General features: G+C 42.4%; 1 protein-coding gene across 1 annotated transcript in view; it reads right to left on the bottom strand.

Moving 5' to 3' along the window:
• Positions 1 to 318: 318 nt before the first annotated feature.
• The window catches only part of QSER1 (glutamine and serine rich 1), a gene marked incomplete at its 5' end in the record, with an annotated part of 2529639 nt that continues 2509747 nt past the window's right edge, over positions 319 to 20210 (bottom strand). The window contains one exon of the mRNA XM_044059174.1: positions 319 to 1129. Coding sequence (XP_043915109.1) covers positions 989 to 1129 — 141 coding nt within the window. The remainder of the gene's footprint in view (positions 1130 to 20210) is intronic.

Below are 20210 nucleotides of genomic sequence, written 5' to 3'. Positions count from 1 at the left end.
AATTAAGTTTCATGTTCCAGAAAGGACATTCACTATAGCTGCACTTAAAAAAAATCAAAGCAGTCAATAAATGCTTGAACAAATCTGTATTAAAAATACCTCAAGATTTATATATATATATTTATATATATATATATATATATATATACAGTATACAATATGTAATCAACATATAAATGTATAAGATTTACTTAAAATAAAAAGTGTATTACAAAGAAATGAGAAATTCAATCACAATATTTTCTCTGTGAAAAATACTACTACTGAGCTAAAATGTACAAGTGAAATATTCAAAGAAAAATAAAAGTACACAGGAAATTATTTTTCTTTAAACAGGAAATATTTAAGGTCACTGCATTTTCACAATATAATTTGACACTAAAAGCTGTCAAAGAATTGCACCAGCTCCACGTCCAGTATCCTGAACTGTGTATTAACAGTAATCAAGTGTAAATAAAAATCAATATTTTATATGGTGAAACCTTTTATAGAATGCAATGTAACACCAGGTTTATTTTTACAAAATGTACATTTCTACATAAATTTTGAGCCCTGAAAAATAAAACTTCTGCATCACAATCCTTACTTTTCCTGTTGGCAAGTAACAGAAAACAGAAGATCAACGATCAAAAATTAAAGCATTTTAAAGTGTTTCCTCTGAAATAATAAACAAAAAAATATTTTACTTAGTGCATGCTTTATCATTTGATCTGTCATTTTTTTTCCTGAAAATGAGTATTTAATAACTAACAATTTTATGTACAAGGTAGAAAATCGCTCTCAAACTGGCTATGATTAAAAAGGTGGTGACCAGATCCTGTCTGCAATCTCATCTGCAAGAGACATTTTCCTTCGCATCACCATCTTAAGTCTGAAAGGTGCGAGGTTAATTCATGAAAGTTTCCCCAAACTTGAGTCAATCTTCACATCATAAGAAAAAACAGAGTCCATGTTAATATATTTGTGTTCATCTACTAGAGCACCTATGTTATAAACATTTGAGATGTACAGAATTCAGAAGTTCACTTAATTGGTCAAAGAGATTATCCAACCACAGTTTATTTTTTAGACAAATCTTTACCACCTCTTCATGCCCCAAGTCTTTGTAGCGTTGCTGAACAGATACAATCTATTACAAGAAAAAAATATATGCACATGTAAGTTTTCAAAAATAACCAACTGAAAACATGAAAGCAAAGAACAAAAGACTACAGTATTCATTATCGCATTCATTTTTTCTTGGCCAACAACAGTGTTTATAAAATACAAATTACTGACCAGCAATTTAACACAAACTTCAAGTACATCCACTGGATCTAGAGCATTTTCATTACTTCTGCTGGTTAGTTCACAAACGTAATTCGGGTGCATACAATAACTTTCCCACTGCTCTAATACTTTACATGGTGTAAACAAAATTGTAATTAACAGACATGTTTTTCAGTGACTATAAAGTCTGGTAAGGCTTTATCCATTAACATATTTCACTGTCAATTCGTGTCACTTCCCCACTGTTAGACTAGCTTTCATTCACAGTTGAAATGTGTTCCTCTCTCTATTCTGCCCCCCGTTTCATTTCTTACTTAAAAATGTACACAACATTCTTTACACTGCTTAATTCTATTTCTTTAATTACTTTCATCATTTCCTCAATTTCTTTTTGTGTGGTTTACCTGTGGTCTTGGTTATTGGCTACTATCATAAGCAGAGAGATCCTATTAAAAATTTCTGTCTCGTTTTCCAGATTATCTTTTTAAAGGTCAGCATTTCAAGACCATATGCAAAAGTTATCTACTACCAGAATATTACTTTTTCAAAGAAAAACAGCATTTATCAAATGAAAAGGTCTCAGGATTTTGTGCAAGGCAGTGTTAACACAGCACTTAAAACATCTGTGCAAACAACACAACTCTGTCTTTCCAGACTATTTGCCATTCAGCCTAGAAAAGCTGAGATCTTGATATGCACAGAATATGGACACAAGAGGCTTTTTCCCCCAGGGTTGGAATCCTGAGTTGAATTTGTGGTCTGATTGACTGCTGTAGCTGGCGTGGAAGGATATGCCTGCCTAGCTTGCAGGGTATGGGTTATGTTTCTTTCACAGAACAGGCAGCAGGTGGAAAGGCAGCCTAGGGACATGCTTGGATTAAAAAGCCACTGTATGGTGGCCTTGATAACAGGTACATGTGAGCATATACTCTACAAGGAAGATATCATTGCCCCCATGGTGATAAGGGTCATGTGTCTACCTCTACAGGTGGTGGCGGTTAGGGACTTATCCCTCCCAAACAATCCTGATGGTACCTGCATGACAGCTCCTGTGGCTGACTGACTGATGCTCTCTCATGAGGAACGAATGGGCCCACCAAGGCATGTAAGGCCTGACAGCTGGCAGGCAATGAGGGAAAAACAAGACCGACATTGGGGGGAAAAAAAGATGGCACCAAAAACACACACACACCTCATCCTCGAGTAACTTTCCCTTTTCTCTTACATCTTTGAGGACAGCTTTTTACTCTTACTTGTGGGAGAAATGCCCATTGCCTTCATTCACAACAATGATTAATGAAGCCGAGCACCCAAGCACTCTATCCTACATCATCTTTTTATCCTTTTTAGACAAGAAAGTACAGCTGTGTAAGAACTTACCGTAACAGTAGATGTCCTACTGATTATTGTTGCTCAGTATTCCAATACTTGTGGGTTATCCTGATGAGGGCAACCTGACTTGCCAGGGTACCAAAGCAGAAAAACCTTCTTAACATTCTGAACATATGGCATATGACTGCAACCTGTGGGTGTATGGGTTACATAAGTGGACATACGAGTGCAGGATCCTCAGACTATCTAACCCCATGAAAACCCTGGAGAGGGCCTGAGTAAAAAAAAAAAAAAAAAAAAAAGCATAAAAAAGAAACCTGTTCAAGTAAGAGGATGCGAGGGAAACTGCCCACCTTGGCTCACAAAACACAGGAAAGATGGGGAAGGAGAGAAGTAAGCAATAATGCAATGGTGACCAGTAGGATATCTATTATTATAGAAAGGGTTTACAGAATTGTACCATGTCCTTTCTTAGATCACCGTTTCATACTACAATCCTTACAAAGACCTCCACACTCAGTGTTTGCTTTGTTTCGAGGGCTGAGCAAGATTACTGTATCTGTAAACTTTGCCAATCAGTTGTTCGTCAGACCCTTTGTAGCAGATTAGGTTTCCTTAATACCTTTCTGGAGACCCAATGTCTCAAGAGACTTGCACTTTCCAAAATGGTGGAACCATTGGCCTCAGAGCTACTACTTGCACCCAAAACGTTGTTGAAAAAAACTGAAACTTGATGCTTCTGCTGCCAAGTCTGACTCGGATGTATCCACTGTGACAGAACAAGAATCCATGGTATGTTTGAGGTCTATGGAGATGCCTGCTACTGTGAACGTGCCAGTGGCCAGTATGGTGTCTGTCATTCACATGTCCAAAGAAGACGAATCTCTTACCATTACAGCAGAGAAGGGGGACCCCAGGGTGATTATTTTCCAGGGACTGGGGGGGGGGCGGTCATACCTTAGACACTAGTGTGAGATGAGGTACTTGGTTCTCTTATCGAGGTCAGACAAGGTTCTGCACCATTCCATTTTGTTCAAACAGATGTCCCAGTGAAGCAAGAAAAAAAGTACAGTTTTGTACCTACCATAAATGTAGATGATAGTCCGCATCCGCCTGCCCATGACATGCGTTGGTCAGGGCGCATTAGACTGGAGCCAGGCCAGGGTACTACTAATACGCACCCCCGGCGGCGCATATCCTCAGCTTTCTTGCCCCAGATGTCAGAAGACCAAAATACCTGCACCAAAAATATGTACAATATATACAAGAATATATACAAAAACATATGCATGTAACACCTACACCACCCCTAAACACAGGGAAGGGGAGAGGGAAATTGGACTGCAGCAATGGGATCCTCGAACATCTACATTTATGGTAGGTACAAAACTGCGTAAGGGAGGCTGGCAAATCATAAAGAAGCAGGAGCTGACAACATGCCTTGCAAAACAGCTGTGGCAAAACCAGCCCTAGACTTAGAGTAGATAGGAAGGTGATAATGCTTAGAGAAAGTATGCACTGAACTCCAAGTAGCAGCTTCACCCCTTAGAAATGCTGTTGAAGTGGCAGTAGCCCTAGTGGAATGAGGCCTAATCCCAGCTGGAATCTCCTTGCCATGATGGGAATAACAAAATGCAATGCAAAAGCCAATCCACCTAGAAATAGTTTGTTTTGACACAGGCTTGCCCTGTGAACTCAAAGCAAAAGAAACAAACAACTGCTGAGACTGCCTAAAATCCTTAGTCCTGCTTAAATAATTTGCCTGTGTACATCTAAAGTGTGCAAAATCTTTTCCCCTTTATTTTGGGGTTCTGCATAAAAAGTAGGCAAATGAATAGTTTGGTTTAAAGCCACACTAGAAACCACCTTAGGCATAAAGGAAGGATTAGTACGTAATGATACCCTATCCTTATGGAAAATCAAAATGGCTCTACTGCCATAAGGGCCTGCAACTCAGACACCCTTCTTGCGACAGAAAAGCAGTCTTCCATGACAAGTATTTCAATTCAGCAGTAAGGCTCAAAAGGTTGTAGAGTAAGTTTTCCAACACAAAATTGAGATCCCAAGCAGGAGTAGGAGCTCAACGTGGGGGTCTTATATTCTTTGCCCCTCTAAGAAACTGCTTGAACAAAGGATGCGAAAACAATGGTGGGTCACAATCATAGTGAGCTGAAATTGCTGCAGCATGAATCTTAATGGAAGAGAAGGACAAACCTTTGTCCAATAACTCAGTAAGGTATTGAAGAGCCACACTCAAATTAGGCTCAGAAACCTGCAAATTCTTTGCTGTACTCCAAAATAAAAATCTCTTCCATTTTTTGTACTAGGTCTTCTAGCTTCCATAATCACATTTAAAACTTGTTGAGGAAGTTGAGACCTGCTGTGTTTCAACACAGAATATGCCAGGCTGTTAGATGAAGAGAGTGAAGCTTGACATTGAGCAGATGACCATCCTTCTGAGATAACAGATGAGGAATCAGAGGTAAAGGCCATGGAGGCTTCCTTACAGACTCCGTAGTAGTGGGTACCAGTGTTGCAGAGGCCAATCTGGAGCTATCAAAATCATCCTTGGCCTGTCTTGTCTGACCTTTAATAGTACCTTTGGAAGAAGAGGCAGAGGAGGAAAGGCATACACATGAAGGTTTTTCCAACTGAAAGACAGAGCATCCACTTTCCAAGCTGTGTGATGAAACCCCTTTGTGCAATACTGTGGCAGCTGGTGGTTTAGTGGAGAAGCGAACAGATCTATGTCTGGAGTTCCCCATGACACTGTCAATTTTGAAATACATGAAGATCCAGTTTCGTGGGGATCCATGATTTGTCTGCTTAACACATCTGCTAAGGAGTTCTGTGCTCGGCAGAAACCTTGCCTGAAGAGTTAGTTGCAAGCTTAGCGCAGTCTCCCATAAAATCATTGCTTGCCTGCATAGAGGATAAGAATGTTTGATGTACCACATGACAGTTGTGTTGTCTGTTAGAATCAACACCTGCCCTGGAAGAAGTAACTCCTTGAAAGCCATTAATGCAAACTGGACTGCTAACATCTCCTTCATGTTGATATGTAGATGCTGTAGTCTGGCAGGCCACTTGTCTTGTATCCACTTTCCATTTAGATGAGCTCCCCAAGCAATGTCTGAGGCATCTGTCGTTAAAATCTGACTCCCTTGTTTAGGTGACATTCCTGAGCCCACCACAAAAATTCTTTTGAAGGCAAGGTATTATTTGAATGACAGTGTCCAAATCCTGGCAGTGCTGTGTCCATACATTTTTGAGATACCATAGATGCCATGAACCCTAAGGCTTGAAGGACTGTCCTTGCAGGGACTGATGAGATAGTTGATGGAAGTAAAGTGATAGACTCTTTTGTTTGTCTGGGGTTAAAACACATGTCTTGAGAGGGTACTAGACTGGACTTTATTTCGCTCACAGAATACAAATACCTAGGCATCTTAGCACTGCTATAACATGTTCCAGATGCTGTAGAAGGTCTTCCTTTTCTTGAGCCAGAATCAGGCAGTGGATAGATTTGAATTCCTTGAAGCCTGAAGTAAGCTATCACTGGAGCCAGAACCTTTGTGAATACTCTCAATGCAGAGAACTGATAATGAGAATTTCCAGCTGCAACTTAGCCTTATAGGCACATGAAGGTAAGCTTCCTTGAGATCTAAAGTTACCATCCAGTGATCTTTGCCCAGCAGAGGTAAAAGCTGTTGTAACGTCAACATCTTGAACTTGGGAATGTCTCTTTGGTACTAGGAACAGGCGAGAATAAAATCCTAGGCCCCTTTCTGATACAGGGACTGGCTGAATGGCTATCTGGAGTAACTGAAACTTGCTTCCTTTGAAAGGGGCATTGTATGGAAATAAAATCTGTAACGGTGAATGATATCCAACACCCATTTGTCTTGAGTAATTAAATCCCAATTTTCTTTGAAAAGAGACAGTCTTAATCTACTGGCAGCTGAAAAGACAGGTCATTGGGTCTGTTCACCAGAAGTCTGAGCAGGTGAACTCCTGTTCTAGGCCTAAAAGAACCTTTACCACATCTAGACCTACCCCTAGACTGGGAATCATAAGCAGGATATGTCCCAATTTCTACTAAACTTGGCTGCACCTGCAAAAATCTTTAACAGTTTGCATAGACTTAGCTTTGTCCTCCATTTTCTTTAAAACTGCTTCCAAAACAACACATCAGACTGTAAAGGAGCATCCAAAATCCTTGTCTTAACATGCTCAGCTAAATTCTGATCCTTCAACCAGGCAGAACAGAACTAGTAGCAGCCACCTCGAGGAGGCCTGTACAGCATCAAAACCACATTGCAAAGAATGCTTACCCACTTGTTCAGACACATGAACCAAATCCAGCAACTCTTTACACTCAATACCTTCCGCCAAAGCATCCACCTTAGATTTCAATTGTGAAAGGAGATAATTCTGATATTTTAGCATGTGAAACTGACAATTCAATGCTCTCATGGCTAGAGTGGAAGAAGTATACACTTTCTTTCCCCACCTATCCAAAGCCCTTGCCTCTTTATCAGTGGGAACAGGATTTTTAATCACAGAAGCTTTAACACCTTTAGGCCCTTGAGAAATAGTTTCTGGGTCCGCTCTAGGACTCTTAAACAAATACTTATGAGCTTCGGGCACCCTATAATACCTATCAGGCTTAACAGGAGCAGGAGGCAAAGAGTCAGGGTTCAGGGAAGCCTCTGCAAAAACATCTTCCACCACATTCAACACAGGAGGAATAGCTAAGGGCCTATGCTGGGGTAAAAACAAGAATTCCCTAAGCCTTTTCCTGGAATCAGAGTAATCCTGGCCTTCCCATTTAAAGTGCTCCCTCATGGAATGCAGAGTCTCTGAAAATGAGAAATCCTCAGGAGGAGAAGCTGTAGGAGTGGAATCATCCACATCAGAATCAGAATAAGTAGGATACTCCTGCAAGTCTTCGCAAGAAGACTCTGAAGCCTCTGAACACTGTTCAAAACTATCAAAGGGCATAGAACCTCTAATCATAGTAATCAAATCTTCTGCCATTTTAAGCATATGTTTCTTAGGTACAGAACCCGAAATGCTAGGAGAAGCCCCCACTGAAGCTGAACTAGGCCTACCTCTCAAAGAAGTTTTGGCAACAGAAGGAGAGGCTCTAACTACCTTGGGAAGAGAGGGAAGAACAGTCACCTGAGAAGCCCCTCAGCCTGGCCTACCTCCTGAGAAGGCACATCCTGTAACAGTAAAGTTTCTGCCTGGGACTCCATGGAAACTCCTGGCAAAACCTCTGGCTCCACTGAGCCTTCTAAAGAACCGACATCCGGGACTGCAGGTTCATCAACCCTAGGCTTTGCTGTTTTGTCCTTGCGCTTCTTGGGCCGGAGCATCCGGCGGCATTTTATAATTGCAACGCTTCCCAAACACTAACCTGGCACAGTCTAACCTCCTCTTAATAGTGCGTTTGTTAAACCTAGCACAAGAGCGGCAACCAACAACGTCGTGCTCAGGCCCTAAACAAGGTATACACAAGGTATGGTAATCCCTATGAGGTATCTGTTTCCCACAAGAAATACAGTTATTCACTTTTTCTGACAATCGGTAAAATACTGAGGCAAGAAAAAACCAAAATGTTCCCCAATGGGGTACTTAGCCAACTCTGTTTCGGTCTGAAACTCCGGTTTCGGAAATATTTCAGAACGCCAACCTGCACTCGCAAAACTGCTTCTGCATCGGACCATGCGGCAAAAAAGACTGAGGATATGACGTCGGTCATGCGCATTAGTACCCTGGCGTACTGACGTCAGTCTAATGCGCCCTGACAGCCTTATACTCTGGTATTCGGGCCGACTGGATGCGGACTATACCCAATAGTAAGGACTGCAGCAATGGGGAACGAAGAACATCTATACTTGCTTCTTCTCAGTGGACATCTCATGAGAAATAATGGCTTGATTTTTTCATGGCTTACATAAAGCCATTTTGTCCTTGAAGCCTCCTTTCTTTCTCTCTTCCTTTTCACCTGCTCCCCTCCCCACCTTTGATAAGACAACACGAATCCTCCTCATAAGATGAGGAATCTGACTCCTGGATAACTGGCCTCAGATGATGAGGATAAGTAGGATACATTATTGCCATATTCCTCTCAGCAGAAATTTCCTTGAGGAAAAAGCATTTCAAGAATGATGCACCATTTTATGTGGAACACTAAACAGGTCTCAAACATACAGAAAAGGTTATTACAAATTAATGGAAGCTGGGGCCCCTAAGACTTCAGCTGTGCCCCATGTCCTTGAAGCCTTTTTTGGATGCTTTTGCTTCCATTTCTAATCCAAATTTGCAGCTGACTGCACCCAAGAAACCAGACCGGTTCTACGAATTCCTTGATGACATGAAATTCTGGTACGAAAATCTAGTAGCAGACCCTTTACTATCTTCTCTGCCTACTGATTAATCCACCAAACTTCTCCCTGTACTCATTGTGTTGCCATCTGATAAAAGACCACGGGGCTATGGATAAGTATGGTAAAAAAGTCTACATCTTTGTCACCCTGGCTTTCAGAGCCCATAACTACCTAACACAAATGACCAATATTTATTACCCATGTTGAGAAACCTAAACACGTCTCCGGCTGAATTTGAAGATTCTGTACATAACAGGTTCTGTCTATGCCCAACAATACCACACAGGTAGCCACAGCTATACTCTGCCTGAATATTGCTGAGCTCTGTCTGCATTTTATTTTGAAATGAAGTTTTTCATTTAAGCTTTGGTTATTTCTATTTTGTACCTTATTCATTTATTAATTTGTTTTCTTTTAAGTTTTCTGTTCTGTTGAAGTTTTTAAGAGGTCTTGGCCAGGTGAGTTAGAAAAGTTACCAAAGAGTTCCTTTGCAAACAGTAATAACATCAGCTATTTAGTGGGAGGGGCCGAGAAATAGAATTCCTCATTTAGATAGAAATATTTCTACTTAGCTGGAGTGCTTGGTTGATGTGCTTGCTGCACTCGGCCTAAATTTTGCTGATCTCTGTCTGCATTTTATCTTTCCCACCCACCTGCGGAACTGCTGTTGTATTCTCAAAATTGGTGGCTTCAGAGTTAGTCGCCCCTACTATAAATCTGATTTTGGACACTCCTCCCAGTCCCATCTCATCAGCTTATTCTACAGAGTACAGATAGATCATTTGGGAAGGCACATCTCCTAGCTTGTTAACCTTGAATTATCTTCTATGTCCTCTCTTCCCACTCAACTTAAAAAACTGCACTTTATTCATCTGTTTTTACTGTATTTGTGTTTCTTCCTATTTTATTGTGCTTTTGCTGTTTGTTCTTAAGAGTGTTCAATTGCATTTATTCTGCTGTATGTATTACTGCTTGTTAGTAGCCTTACTAAATTATAACTGTTATTCTAAGCTTATTAGTTTTGGTTTAAGCACTTTGGTGTCAAGCCAGTTTTACATTGAGAGGGTTTGTAGTCTACACTCTTGCAGCAGGTGAAGTAGCTTGCATCCTTCTAAGTTGGGAATTGCTGCTTGAAGGCTTAAGTGTGTCTGTTATTCGAAAAGTGTCTTAGTTCTGGTTTAAGCACTTGAGCTTCAGGCCAGTTACTTTACATTAAGAAGGTTTGTAGTCATCACTCTTGTAGGAGGAGAGGGCAGCCTCTCCCCTTCCGAGATGGGAGTTGCTGGTTGAAGGCTTATTGTGCCTGCTTATTGTAACTTTTTTTTCTGAAATTGTTGCACTTTTGCTGTAGCATAGACTAGATTCAGACCTGCTGAATCTAGTTCTATTTGTATAACTTGGCACTAAACCAGGCCATCGTTTGTTGGAGAGGGTTCCCCTGCACCCTACTGGCAGGGTTCTGATTGAAGGTTGCTAGAACAGGGCTCAGTTTTGAGCTTTTGTATTCATTAATCTGTTTAAATCAGTTTGCACTTGTTTGCACATCGTGCACTGCCGAGCAGCGGTGGGCACTGTTGGAGGTTATAGATGCAAACATTTCTGCCTGCAAATTTTCCCTTGGTACTCTGCTAGTGCTCCATCAGTGAGTTCTTGCGACTGTCTTTCACTGACAGGTGATACATTCAGCGAAGCTCCTGAGGTACCAACACAGATGCTACCCACTAGCCCTTCTTATTTTCGTCCACTTCTCCTGTCCTCTACTTGACCTGGTCCTTCCAGTCTTCTCCCTGTTTTCTGACATCAACTTACCTAGCATTATGGACAGAGAATTTCCCATAGTTTCTCCAACCAGCCTGGTCAACATGGGCATCCTGATGTTATGTAGCAACTGCCTCATGTACATTGACAACCCACTTCTTCCAGTCCATACAAATTCATTATGTGAGAGATGCAGCTATATCAAGAACCTGGAATCCAGGCTCTCTCACGCACCAGTCAGTTCATTTGACACTAAGCAGGTTGTCAAGCATGCACACCACACCTCTTGCACCTACAAAACCAACACCACATAAACCTACATATGTGGAGGTCCTTACCAAAAGCTTACCTAAACATCAGACACCTCCCAAACACAAACAATTCACATAATACTTCTCTGCAGAACAAAGTACGCAACACATCACACGCCAGAGTCTCACCAGCCAAGCCCCTAACGCACAACACTAAAACATCTTAGTCATAGGTGACTCAGTTTTAAGACACACAGATGTCCCTCTCATCAGACTGGATAAGGAAAAAGTCACGGTCAGCTGTCAGGATCCGCCACATCACATATGCACTTAAGTCTCTTAACAACAGGCACTGTTACGGCTTTGTCATAGTCCATTTTGTTGTGAGCAACTTGAGATGCACCTCACTGGACTATATGAAGAGAAACATGACTGAGCTCTCTGAGTGTGTGTCTCAGGCAGGTATGTCCTGAGCCTTAAGCAGCATTTTACCTTCACCTAGGAGGAAACCTCAATACAAACAAAAATTGATTAACTTCAACAATTGGCTTAGTTTCTGGTGTCATTCAAAAGGGAGCCAGTATCTGTCAGTCTGGGATGACATGGTCAACAGACCATGATGGTTTGCCAAAGAAGGTCTTCATCTGTCACCCCTGGGATTTTGGTTACTGGCTAAGGCTCTTGCCACCTCAAAGTGCCTTTTTTAGGCAATGTCACAAGAACAAAATTCACGATGTAAATATACCCTCTAAAAACAACCTCATAGTTATGCTGTTAAACCAAAAACTGCACTCACTGGAAGCAGTTCCCACGTTGGAAGATGCTGACATTTGTGCAGTTACTGAAGCCTGGTTTAAGGTTGGGGACAAAACCCCAGCTACACCAGGTTACATTTCCCGCAAACTGAAGACATGAGAACTAAAGGAGGTGGTGCATCAATATTCATTAAAGATAAACATACCTCCAGATTAGTTAAACAACATGATTCCCTTGAATTACTTCAGGTGCAATTGACTGTGGGTACGATCCTTCTTCAGAACATTGCCTGTTATAAGACCATCTCCATGAATCAGGACATCCACTCAGTTTATTTGGATCAACTTGAGTCAATCAAGATACCACCAAACACCCTGGTTTTGGGTGACTTTATTACTCATTCATTGACTGGATAAATTATACGTGTTCTAACTCACTTGCCCAAAGGTTCTCGGACTTTAACTCCAATGCCCTGAACCAGCTGGTCAACACACTCACAAGGGGCTCAAACATCCTGGATTTGGTTCTCACCAAAATGGGGGACCACTAATCCACCCCCAGTGTGTGGCCACCCCTGGTGAGATCTGACCACAAATCAGTCTCACTAGAACTATAACACAAGACCCCCCCCCCCCAGCAACAACTAGACTAAAAAAATTCTCAAAGGCCAATACAACCTCTTATGTGACAGCATAAATAGCTTCATACCCCCCCCCCCCACTGATGGAACAGACATCTATGCTGAGTTATACACCAATGCTTTATACAGGCACTTGTACAATTGTATTGATTCTGCCATACCTGATGGAGCCAAAACAAGACCTTCAAGGAAAAACAAACCGGTTTCACTTATTTTATTGCATTTCCACTTGCCTATCATTTTATCTGTGCCTTACAGCCAATTTATCACATTTGCACTGTTTTAAAGCAAGTTACTGAATAGCTGCATTTCACTACTGTTTAACTATTTCATTATTTACTGCAATTCACTATTGTTTAACTGCATTTTACTGCATTTCATTACTGTTTCTGACAGCCATCTTGTGTTGGTAGGAGTCTATCTAATCTTTGCTAGTGAGAGTAGCAGGGCTACCTGGACCTTGTCTGGCACAAGCTGATTGGTAGAGAGTCAAGGGTCAGCAGGATTGGACAGATTTCTGTGTTACTAGAATCTTCTATTTTTTGTGGTATTTAAACCCCAAGTTTGGGCTTGTTTGTGTGTTGTGCAACGCAACTGCACGTTTTTTAACCCATTATGAGGTATTTCATCAACAAATTTTCCCTTGGCAGCACTTGTGTGATCGCATAGTAGTGCTCAACTTAGACCTTCCACCCTTTACCCGCTTAGCTTTATCTGGCCTCTCTCCCTCAGATTCTGACAAATATGGATGGACAATTTCTTACGGTTTCTCCTGCCAGTCTGGTTGATATGGGCATCCTGAAACTGTGTAGCAACTGCCTCATATACATGGACAGCCCTCTACTACTACCGCCTAGGAACACAATTTGAGAGAGCTGCAATTACATTAAGAATCTAGAGTCTATGCTCTTTCCCTCACAAGTCAGTATATCTAGCACTGAAAAGGCTGACAACACAAACACCACACCTCAAACACCACCCACAACTACACAGCACTCACCCATATATGCGGAGGTTCTTAACAAAAACATACCCAAACAAGAGACGTCCGAGGCAAAAACACATACAAGCTCCACATCCCACCACACCACACACAGTCCATACACCTGTCTCTCACAGCCACTAAGGCCTAACCATAAAACCTAACATATTAGTCATAGGAGACTCCATTGTGAGACACAAAGATGTGGCCCTCACAAGGCTGGATAAGGAGAAAGTCACGGTTAGTTGTCAGGTGCCAGAATCCACCATATCACACTCGAGTCTCTCAACGGGTACTGTTATGACTCTGTCATAGTCCATGATGGCGTGAATGACTCAAGACACACCTCCCTTGACTATATGACGACAGAGAGATGCTCAAGCTCACTGAATGTGTGTCCCAGTCAGGTACGTCCCTAGCCTTAAGCAGCATTCTACCATCACCCAGAATGATGCCTCAATACAAAAGAAAATGACTAATAATTGGCTTAGTTTCTGGTGTCATTCTAAGAGGATCCAGTACCTGATAGCCTTGGAAGACATGATCGACAGACCACAATGTTTTTCCAGAGATGGCCTGCATCTGTCACACTTGGGCTTTAGGTCTCTGGCAAAGGCTCTTGCCTCCCCCATAGTGCCTTTTTTTAGGCAATGCCATGAGGTCAACCCTACCAACATGAAAAGTTCATCAAAACACAAATTAAAGGTCATGAGTCACCAAACTATGGAACTCACTTCCGCCTTCTATAAAAAACACAGGCAGCACCACCACCTTCAAACAAATGCTGAAAAATCATCTCAACTCTTCCTGGCTATGTTCCTGCTCTATAACCTAACCTCTTCACTCTCCTTAAATGATTACTAAACTTCTATGTCTTCTGCTACTAGTGACTGATGATATTTTCTCCATATTTATTTTTATCTTCACTTGTTGATTCTGGTACAATAATACTGATCTCTGTTTATACCAATCTGACTGAATTAATTGAATTCTGTTTTAATGTATATTTTCTGTATATATTGCTGTAATCAAACAAACTAGGTTCCTGCTTTTATGCATATATTCTGTATATGTTACTATATTTACTACCTGTAACACTGTTTCTGCTTCTGTACTAATGAATGTTTATATGTTTTCTGTATTTGTTTGTAAGTTTCTTGGAGGCCATTGCTTGCTTGGGCTAAAGGGAAGTCTCTGTGTTCATCAGTGGCAGTGGTAAACACTGAACAGCCCTGCCTGCCCCTGTGGGAGTGGTTACTGCCTAGAAACTGTAGTTTTATTGGCCATTTTGGGTCAATTCTAAACTCCTTGATCCCCCTCTCTTAAAACCCTCTTTTGCACGTTTTTGCACATAGTGCAGCGCCGCTTAATCAGGTTTAAAGTATTCCCGGCTCCACAAAGTCTACTCTTCACTTTTTCCCTTAGAACTGTTCCAAATCTCAAAGTAAGCACTCTTATTTTCCTTCTAAAACCCAGCAGTAACTAGGATAAGTGTCTTATAAGTAAGCACTAAAACTAAAGCACTACACTCTCTTATACTCCCTTTAATTACTTGGCTCCCTATTGGTCCTTTTTGATCAAGTCAAAAAGTAATTCCTTATACTATTCTGGCATGTCCAAAAGTCAGTTTCAGGTTTACTCTCCAGTCCAGCTGGTGAATATGGGAATCTTGAGGCAATGTTACAACGGCCTTATGTACACAGACCACCCTCTCCTCTTCCCAACAAGCTCAAATATATGTGAGAGATGCAACTATATAGCCAAACTGGAGGCTGAGCTCTCTCAACATAGTACTGGCACGGTCAGTCTGGAGGAGAAGGTAATCACACACACCACAAATCCAGTCTCACATAGACATATCGCAACAGCAAACCAAACACAAACACACAAAAACATACTCGGACGCTCTAAATAAAAATCTGCCTAAGCAACAGAGACCTCCAAAGCAGACATCCAAGCAACTGCTACCCCACAACAATACTCACATATCACATAGTTCACAAAGTCAGTGTGCCACAGTCACAGCCCTTAAGGCTAAACAACACACCTAATACACTTGTAATAGGTGACTCTATTGTCAGACACACTGACGTCCCTCTCACGAGGCTGAACAAGGAGAAGGTCACTGTAAGCTGCCTGTCGGGTGCCAGGATCCGCCACATAACACAAGCACTCAGGTCACTATAAAGCAAGTACAAATATGACTCCGTCATTGTCCATGCTGGTGTGAATGACCTGAAACGTACTTCCCTGGATAACATGAAAAGAGACTTAGAGGAGCTCTCTGATCATGTGGCCCAGGCCGGTATGACCCTGACCTTGAGTAGCATCTTACCCTCACCAAGAATGATACCACAGTATAAAGACAAAATTATCAATTTCAACAATTGGCTAAAGTATTGGTGTCACTCAAAGGGGATCCAGTGTTTGTCAGCCTGGGATGACATGCTTGACAAGCCACGTTGCTTCACTAGGGACGGCTTGCACCTGTCACCACTGGGTTTTCGAATACTGGCCAAGGCTCTTGCCACCCCCATAGTGCCTCTTTTAGGCAAGGCTCAAAAGACAAACCCACCTCCTTAGACAACACAAGGAAAAAGAAACTAAGGGTAATGCTGCTCAATGCCAGAAGTCTAAACCTCAAGATGCACGCACTCGAGGCTCTCCTCAGTATGGAGAATATCGATATCTGTGCAGTAACAGAAACCTGGTTCAAGGCTCCCGAGAGCACCCCAGCACTACCAGGCTATACCTCACACAATACTTTTCGGCCCCAAAACTCGGACCGAACCACAAGAGGAGGGGGAGTATCCATATTCATCAAAGATACCCATACCTCCAGGCTAGTGGCACTGCACGAAGCATCTGAGACCATCCATGTGCAACTAACAGTGGGCAAAACTGCCTTCCAGTTTGTAGCCTGCTACAGACCACCCTCCCAAACTCAGGAACCCCACTCGACTTTCCTGAAGACACTGGAGAATATGAAGGTCTCTCCAAACACCATTATATTGGGTGACTAACTACCCAAACATAGACTGGGAACACTACTCAAGCCCCAACACCCTAGCCCAATGGTTCCTAGAATTTATAAACTCAAATGCTATGGAACAACTGGTCATCACTCCCACAAGAGGGGAAAACATATTGGACCTGATCATCACCAACATGGGGACTCTATGTTCCATACCAGAGGTATACCCCTCATTGGTAAGATCTGACCATAAATTAATCACTATGGACATCCACATCCCGTCCCCACCCCCAGCAAAGGAAACCACGGTCAAAAACTTCTCAAAAGCAAACTTCCCACTTCTCAAAACCGAGGTGGAATCCTTCAAAGCCCCAGGGCCAGTGGAAAAAATGGCCCAAATCCTTTACAAACGCATTCTATGGATACCTACAGGAATGCATGGATCGTGCTATCCCAAATAAAACCAAGACACACTCCTCCAAAGGCAGGAGACCTGTCTGGTGGACCCCAGCCATAAATAAGCTGTACAACAGAAGGAGGAAGTTACTACATGATAGAGCAAAATCCCGGAAAGGGAAGGCAACTTTGATCAGTACTAGCAGGAAACTACGATCCCTCATAAAATCATCTAAGGCTAGCTTCGAAAGAAAAATTGCACAAGACGCTAAAGATAATCACAATGCTTTTTTTAGTTATGTCAGAAACCTGGGTGGAAAGTCCCAGATATGCTCTGAGTTAGTGCAAAATGACAAAAAATACACTGAACCCACAGACATTGCCAACATCCTGGCAGACAGGTTCAGTGCAAACCCCCCCCCCCCCCCAAATGAGCAAATGACTATCCCAACAGAGTGTAGTCTCCCTGACATCACAGATGCACAGGTGAGAGCTGCCCTCTCCAAAGCAAAAAACACAGCATCAGTGGGACCGGATGGTGTCCCGGGCTGCGTTTTACATGAGCTCCAAGAAGAACTGAACCCTCACTTAAAATCACTGTTCAGTCTCAGCCTTACAACAGGATATGTACCCAAAGAATGGCGTACTGCAACAGTGGTCCCCACTCCATAAAGGTGGTGCCACAACGGACCCCAGAAACTATCGCCCTATAAGCCTAACTAGCCTGGTCTGCAAAGCTATGGAGCGTATTATCATGGAACTCATAAACAAAGACATTGGGAACCTCCAAACACTGGATCCTACCCAATTCTGCTTTGTTAAGGGCAGATCTTGCCTCTTGAACCTGGTCAATTTCTCTGAAACAGTCACCAAGGCCACAGACGAAGGGAAGGTAGTCCACACAGCCTACCTTGACCTTGCAAAAGCCTTCGACACAATACCCCACTCAGGCATCATAAATAAGCTCACCAGCTTAAATATCATCCCCTATGTCACAAGATGGGTTGCAAACTGGCTTAGGGATAGAACCCACATGGTCAGAATTGCAGGTGCCATGTCTGACTCTAAACCAGTTACAAGTGGCGTCCCACAAGGCTCAGTCCTGGGACCTCTCTTGTTCGGTATATATTTCTCTGAGGTACAGGCTAACACAGGAGGACTATGGCTGACAAAGTTTGCAGATGACTGCAATCTGGGGGCCATAATCGACTCGTCGGCTGACACAAGCATCCTCCAAAAAGGTCTCACAGAGATGGATAACTGGTGCCAGAGCCATGGCCTAAAGCTAAATGCCAAAAAGTGCATAGTCATCCCCTTTGGGAAAAACAAAGTGCCCACAAATTACCACATAGGTGGTAATCCATTAAGTACGGAAGAAGTAATTAGGGATTTGGGAACCCAAGTAGATTGCAATCTCTCCTTAGACAATCACATTGCCAAAGTGGTTAGAAAGACATTCTATATAGCCCACCTTATCACGAAGGGGTTCACATCTAGATCAAGAGAGGTCATTGTGCCCCTCTACTCATCAGGTCCATAATTGAATACAATGCCCCACATTTGGGATGTAACTTACCCGACACCTGCTACAACTAGAAAGACCCCAAAAGTACCTCACCAAGAGGATCAAGGGACTCAAACAGGTGCCCTATGCAGTTAGGCTAAAGAAACTCCAGCTCTACTCAGTTGCTTACCGCCTACTCAGAGGCGATCTGTGCCTGATGTATAAAGCCACGTCCATCCCAGAATTAATGGACATGCTCCACCTCAAGAAATCCAAATCCATGAGAACTACACGCTCCAGTGACTTAAACCTCAGCACAGAAATAAATACAACATGCTGGAGGGACAGATTCATATCCCAGAGGCTCCCCTCACTCTGGAACAAAATCCCAATCCATGTCAGACAGAGCCCCTCAATGACCCTCTTCAAGAAGAATCTTGACGTTTGGATGGGAGATCGTAAATTTACCCCTGGGATCTCTTCTGTGTCACTGCTAGACAGAGGCACGGTAAACTAACCTTAAATGGGCTATCTTCTGTGACCTACTATACAGAGGCAGTCAACTAATCTAAGAAGGGTGGCGAAAGCCAAACACACTCTGGCTAGGCTTGTAAATGCCCTAGGGCAGATAACCTAGTATCAACCTATGAACCTATCTTGGTGGAGCTTTTCTCCACGGGTCTCCACTGAAAATGGGCTCTTTTAGGCCCAATGGACTTATCCCGGTAAACAAATGCAATAAATAAATAAAATAAATAAACGCTAGGAGTCTAAACATGAAACTATACTCACTGCAAACATTTTTAACCATGGAAGATGCTGACATTTCTGCATTCACAGAAACCTGGTTCAAAGCTGCAGAGAGCACCCCACCCATACCAGGTTACTCATGCTATCATGCATTCAGACCCCATACCGTGGGCAGCAAAGCAAAAAGAAGTGGAGTTTCAATATATATTAAATATATACACACCTCGAGGGTGGTCAAACAGTATGATAGACACACCTCGAGGGTGGTCAAACAGTATGATGGACAGGAGACACTCCAGTTGCAGTTAACAACTGATACAACCCCTATTCAAATCATAGCTATCTACACGCCCCCGACTTTGACTTAAGATGCCCACTCCACCTATCTGGACCTCTTTGAATCTATCAAGATTTAACCCTTTACACTGATCCTGGGAGACTAACTATCCAACCACAGATTGGAAAAACTAATCATGCCAAAACACAAATGACTAGAGATTTGTTGATTTCGTCAATGCAAATCCCTTGGACCAGCTGGTTGACACCCCTACAAGAGGTGATAATATCTTGGACTTGGTATTAACCAACATGAGTAACCAGTGCAGCATCCATACAGTGTCATCTTCGCTGGTAAGATCCGACCACAACGCTGTCACTTTCGAAGTCACCATCTCCCTCAACCCCCCCACCCCTTGTTAGGGTCAAACATACAAACTTCTCCAAAGCTGATTACAACCTCCTGAGGGAAGGTATAAACAGCTTCATAGCCCTCTGTAGGAAATGGCACAAATGTCCAAACCTACACCAAAGTACTATACGAACACCTGTATAGTTTCATGGAGTCCGGAATACCTGACAGGACAAAATCATCTTCCACAAGGAACAGGGAAAAGTAAACCTGGCTGGTGAACATCTGCAATAAATAAACTCTGTAATAAAAGGAAAATAATCCTGTCCAGGACAAAGAAGTAGCAGATGCCTAATTGGAAGCAATCTCTCCTTAGCCTGAACAAGCAAATAAGAGCACCAGTGAAACCCTCCATAGCTAACTTCAAGTCCAAATTGGCCACAGATACTAAAGACAATCATAAGGCCTTCTTCACATATGTCTGCAATCTCAAAGGAAGCACTCAGATCTGCTTAGAACTGGTGGTCAAGGTCACCACATACACAAACACCGTAGCTATAAGCCAACCTGGTGGC

This window comes from Protopterus annectens, chromosome 17.part0 (assembly GCF_019279795.1).
Source record: "Protopterus annectens isolate FY-2018-M chromosome 17.part0, PAN1.0, whole genome shotgun sequence".
Lineage (NCBI taxonomy): Eukaryota > Metazoa > Chordata > Ceratodontiformes > Protopteridae > Protopterus > Protopterus annectens.
Note: the sequence above shows the minus strand (reverse complement) of the source record. Positions and strands in the feature narration are given on the sequence as shown.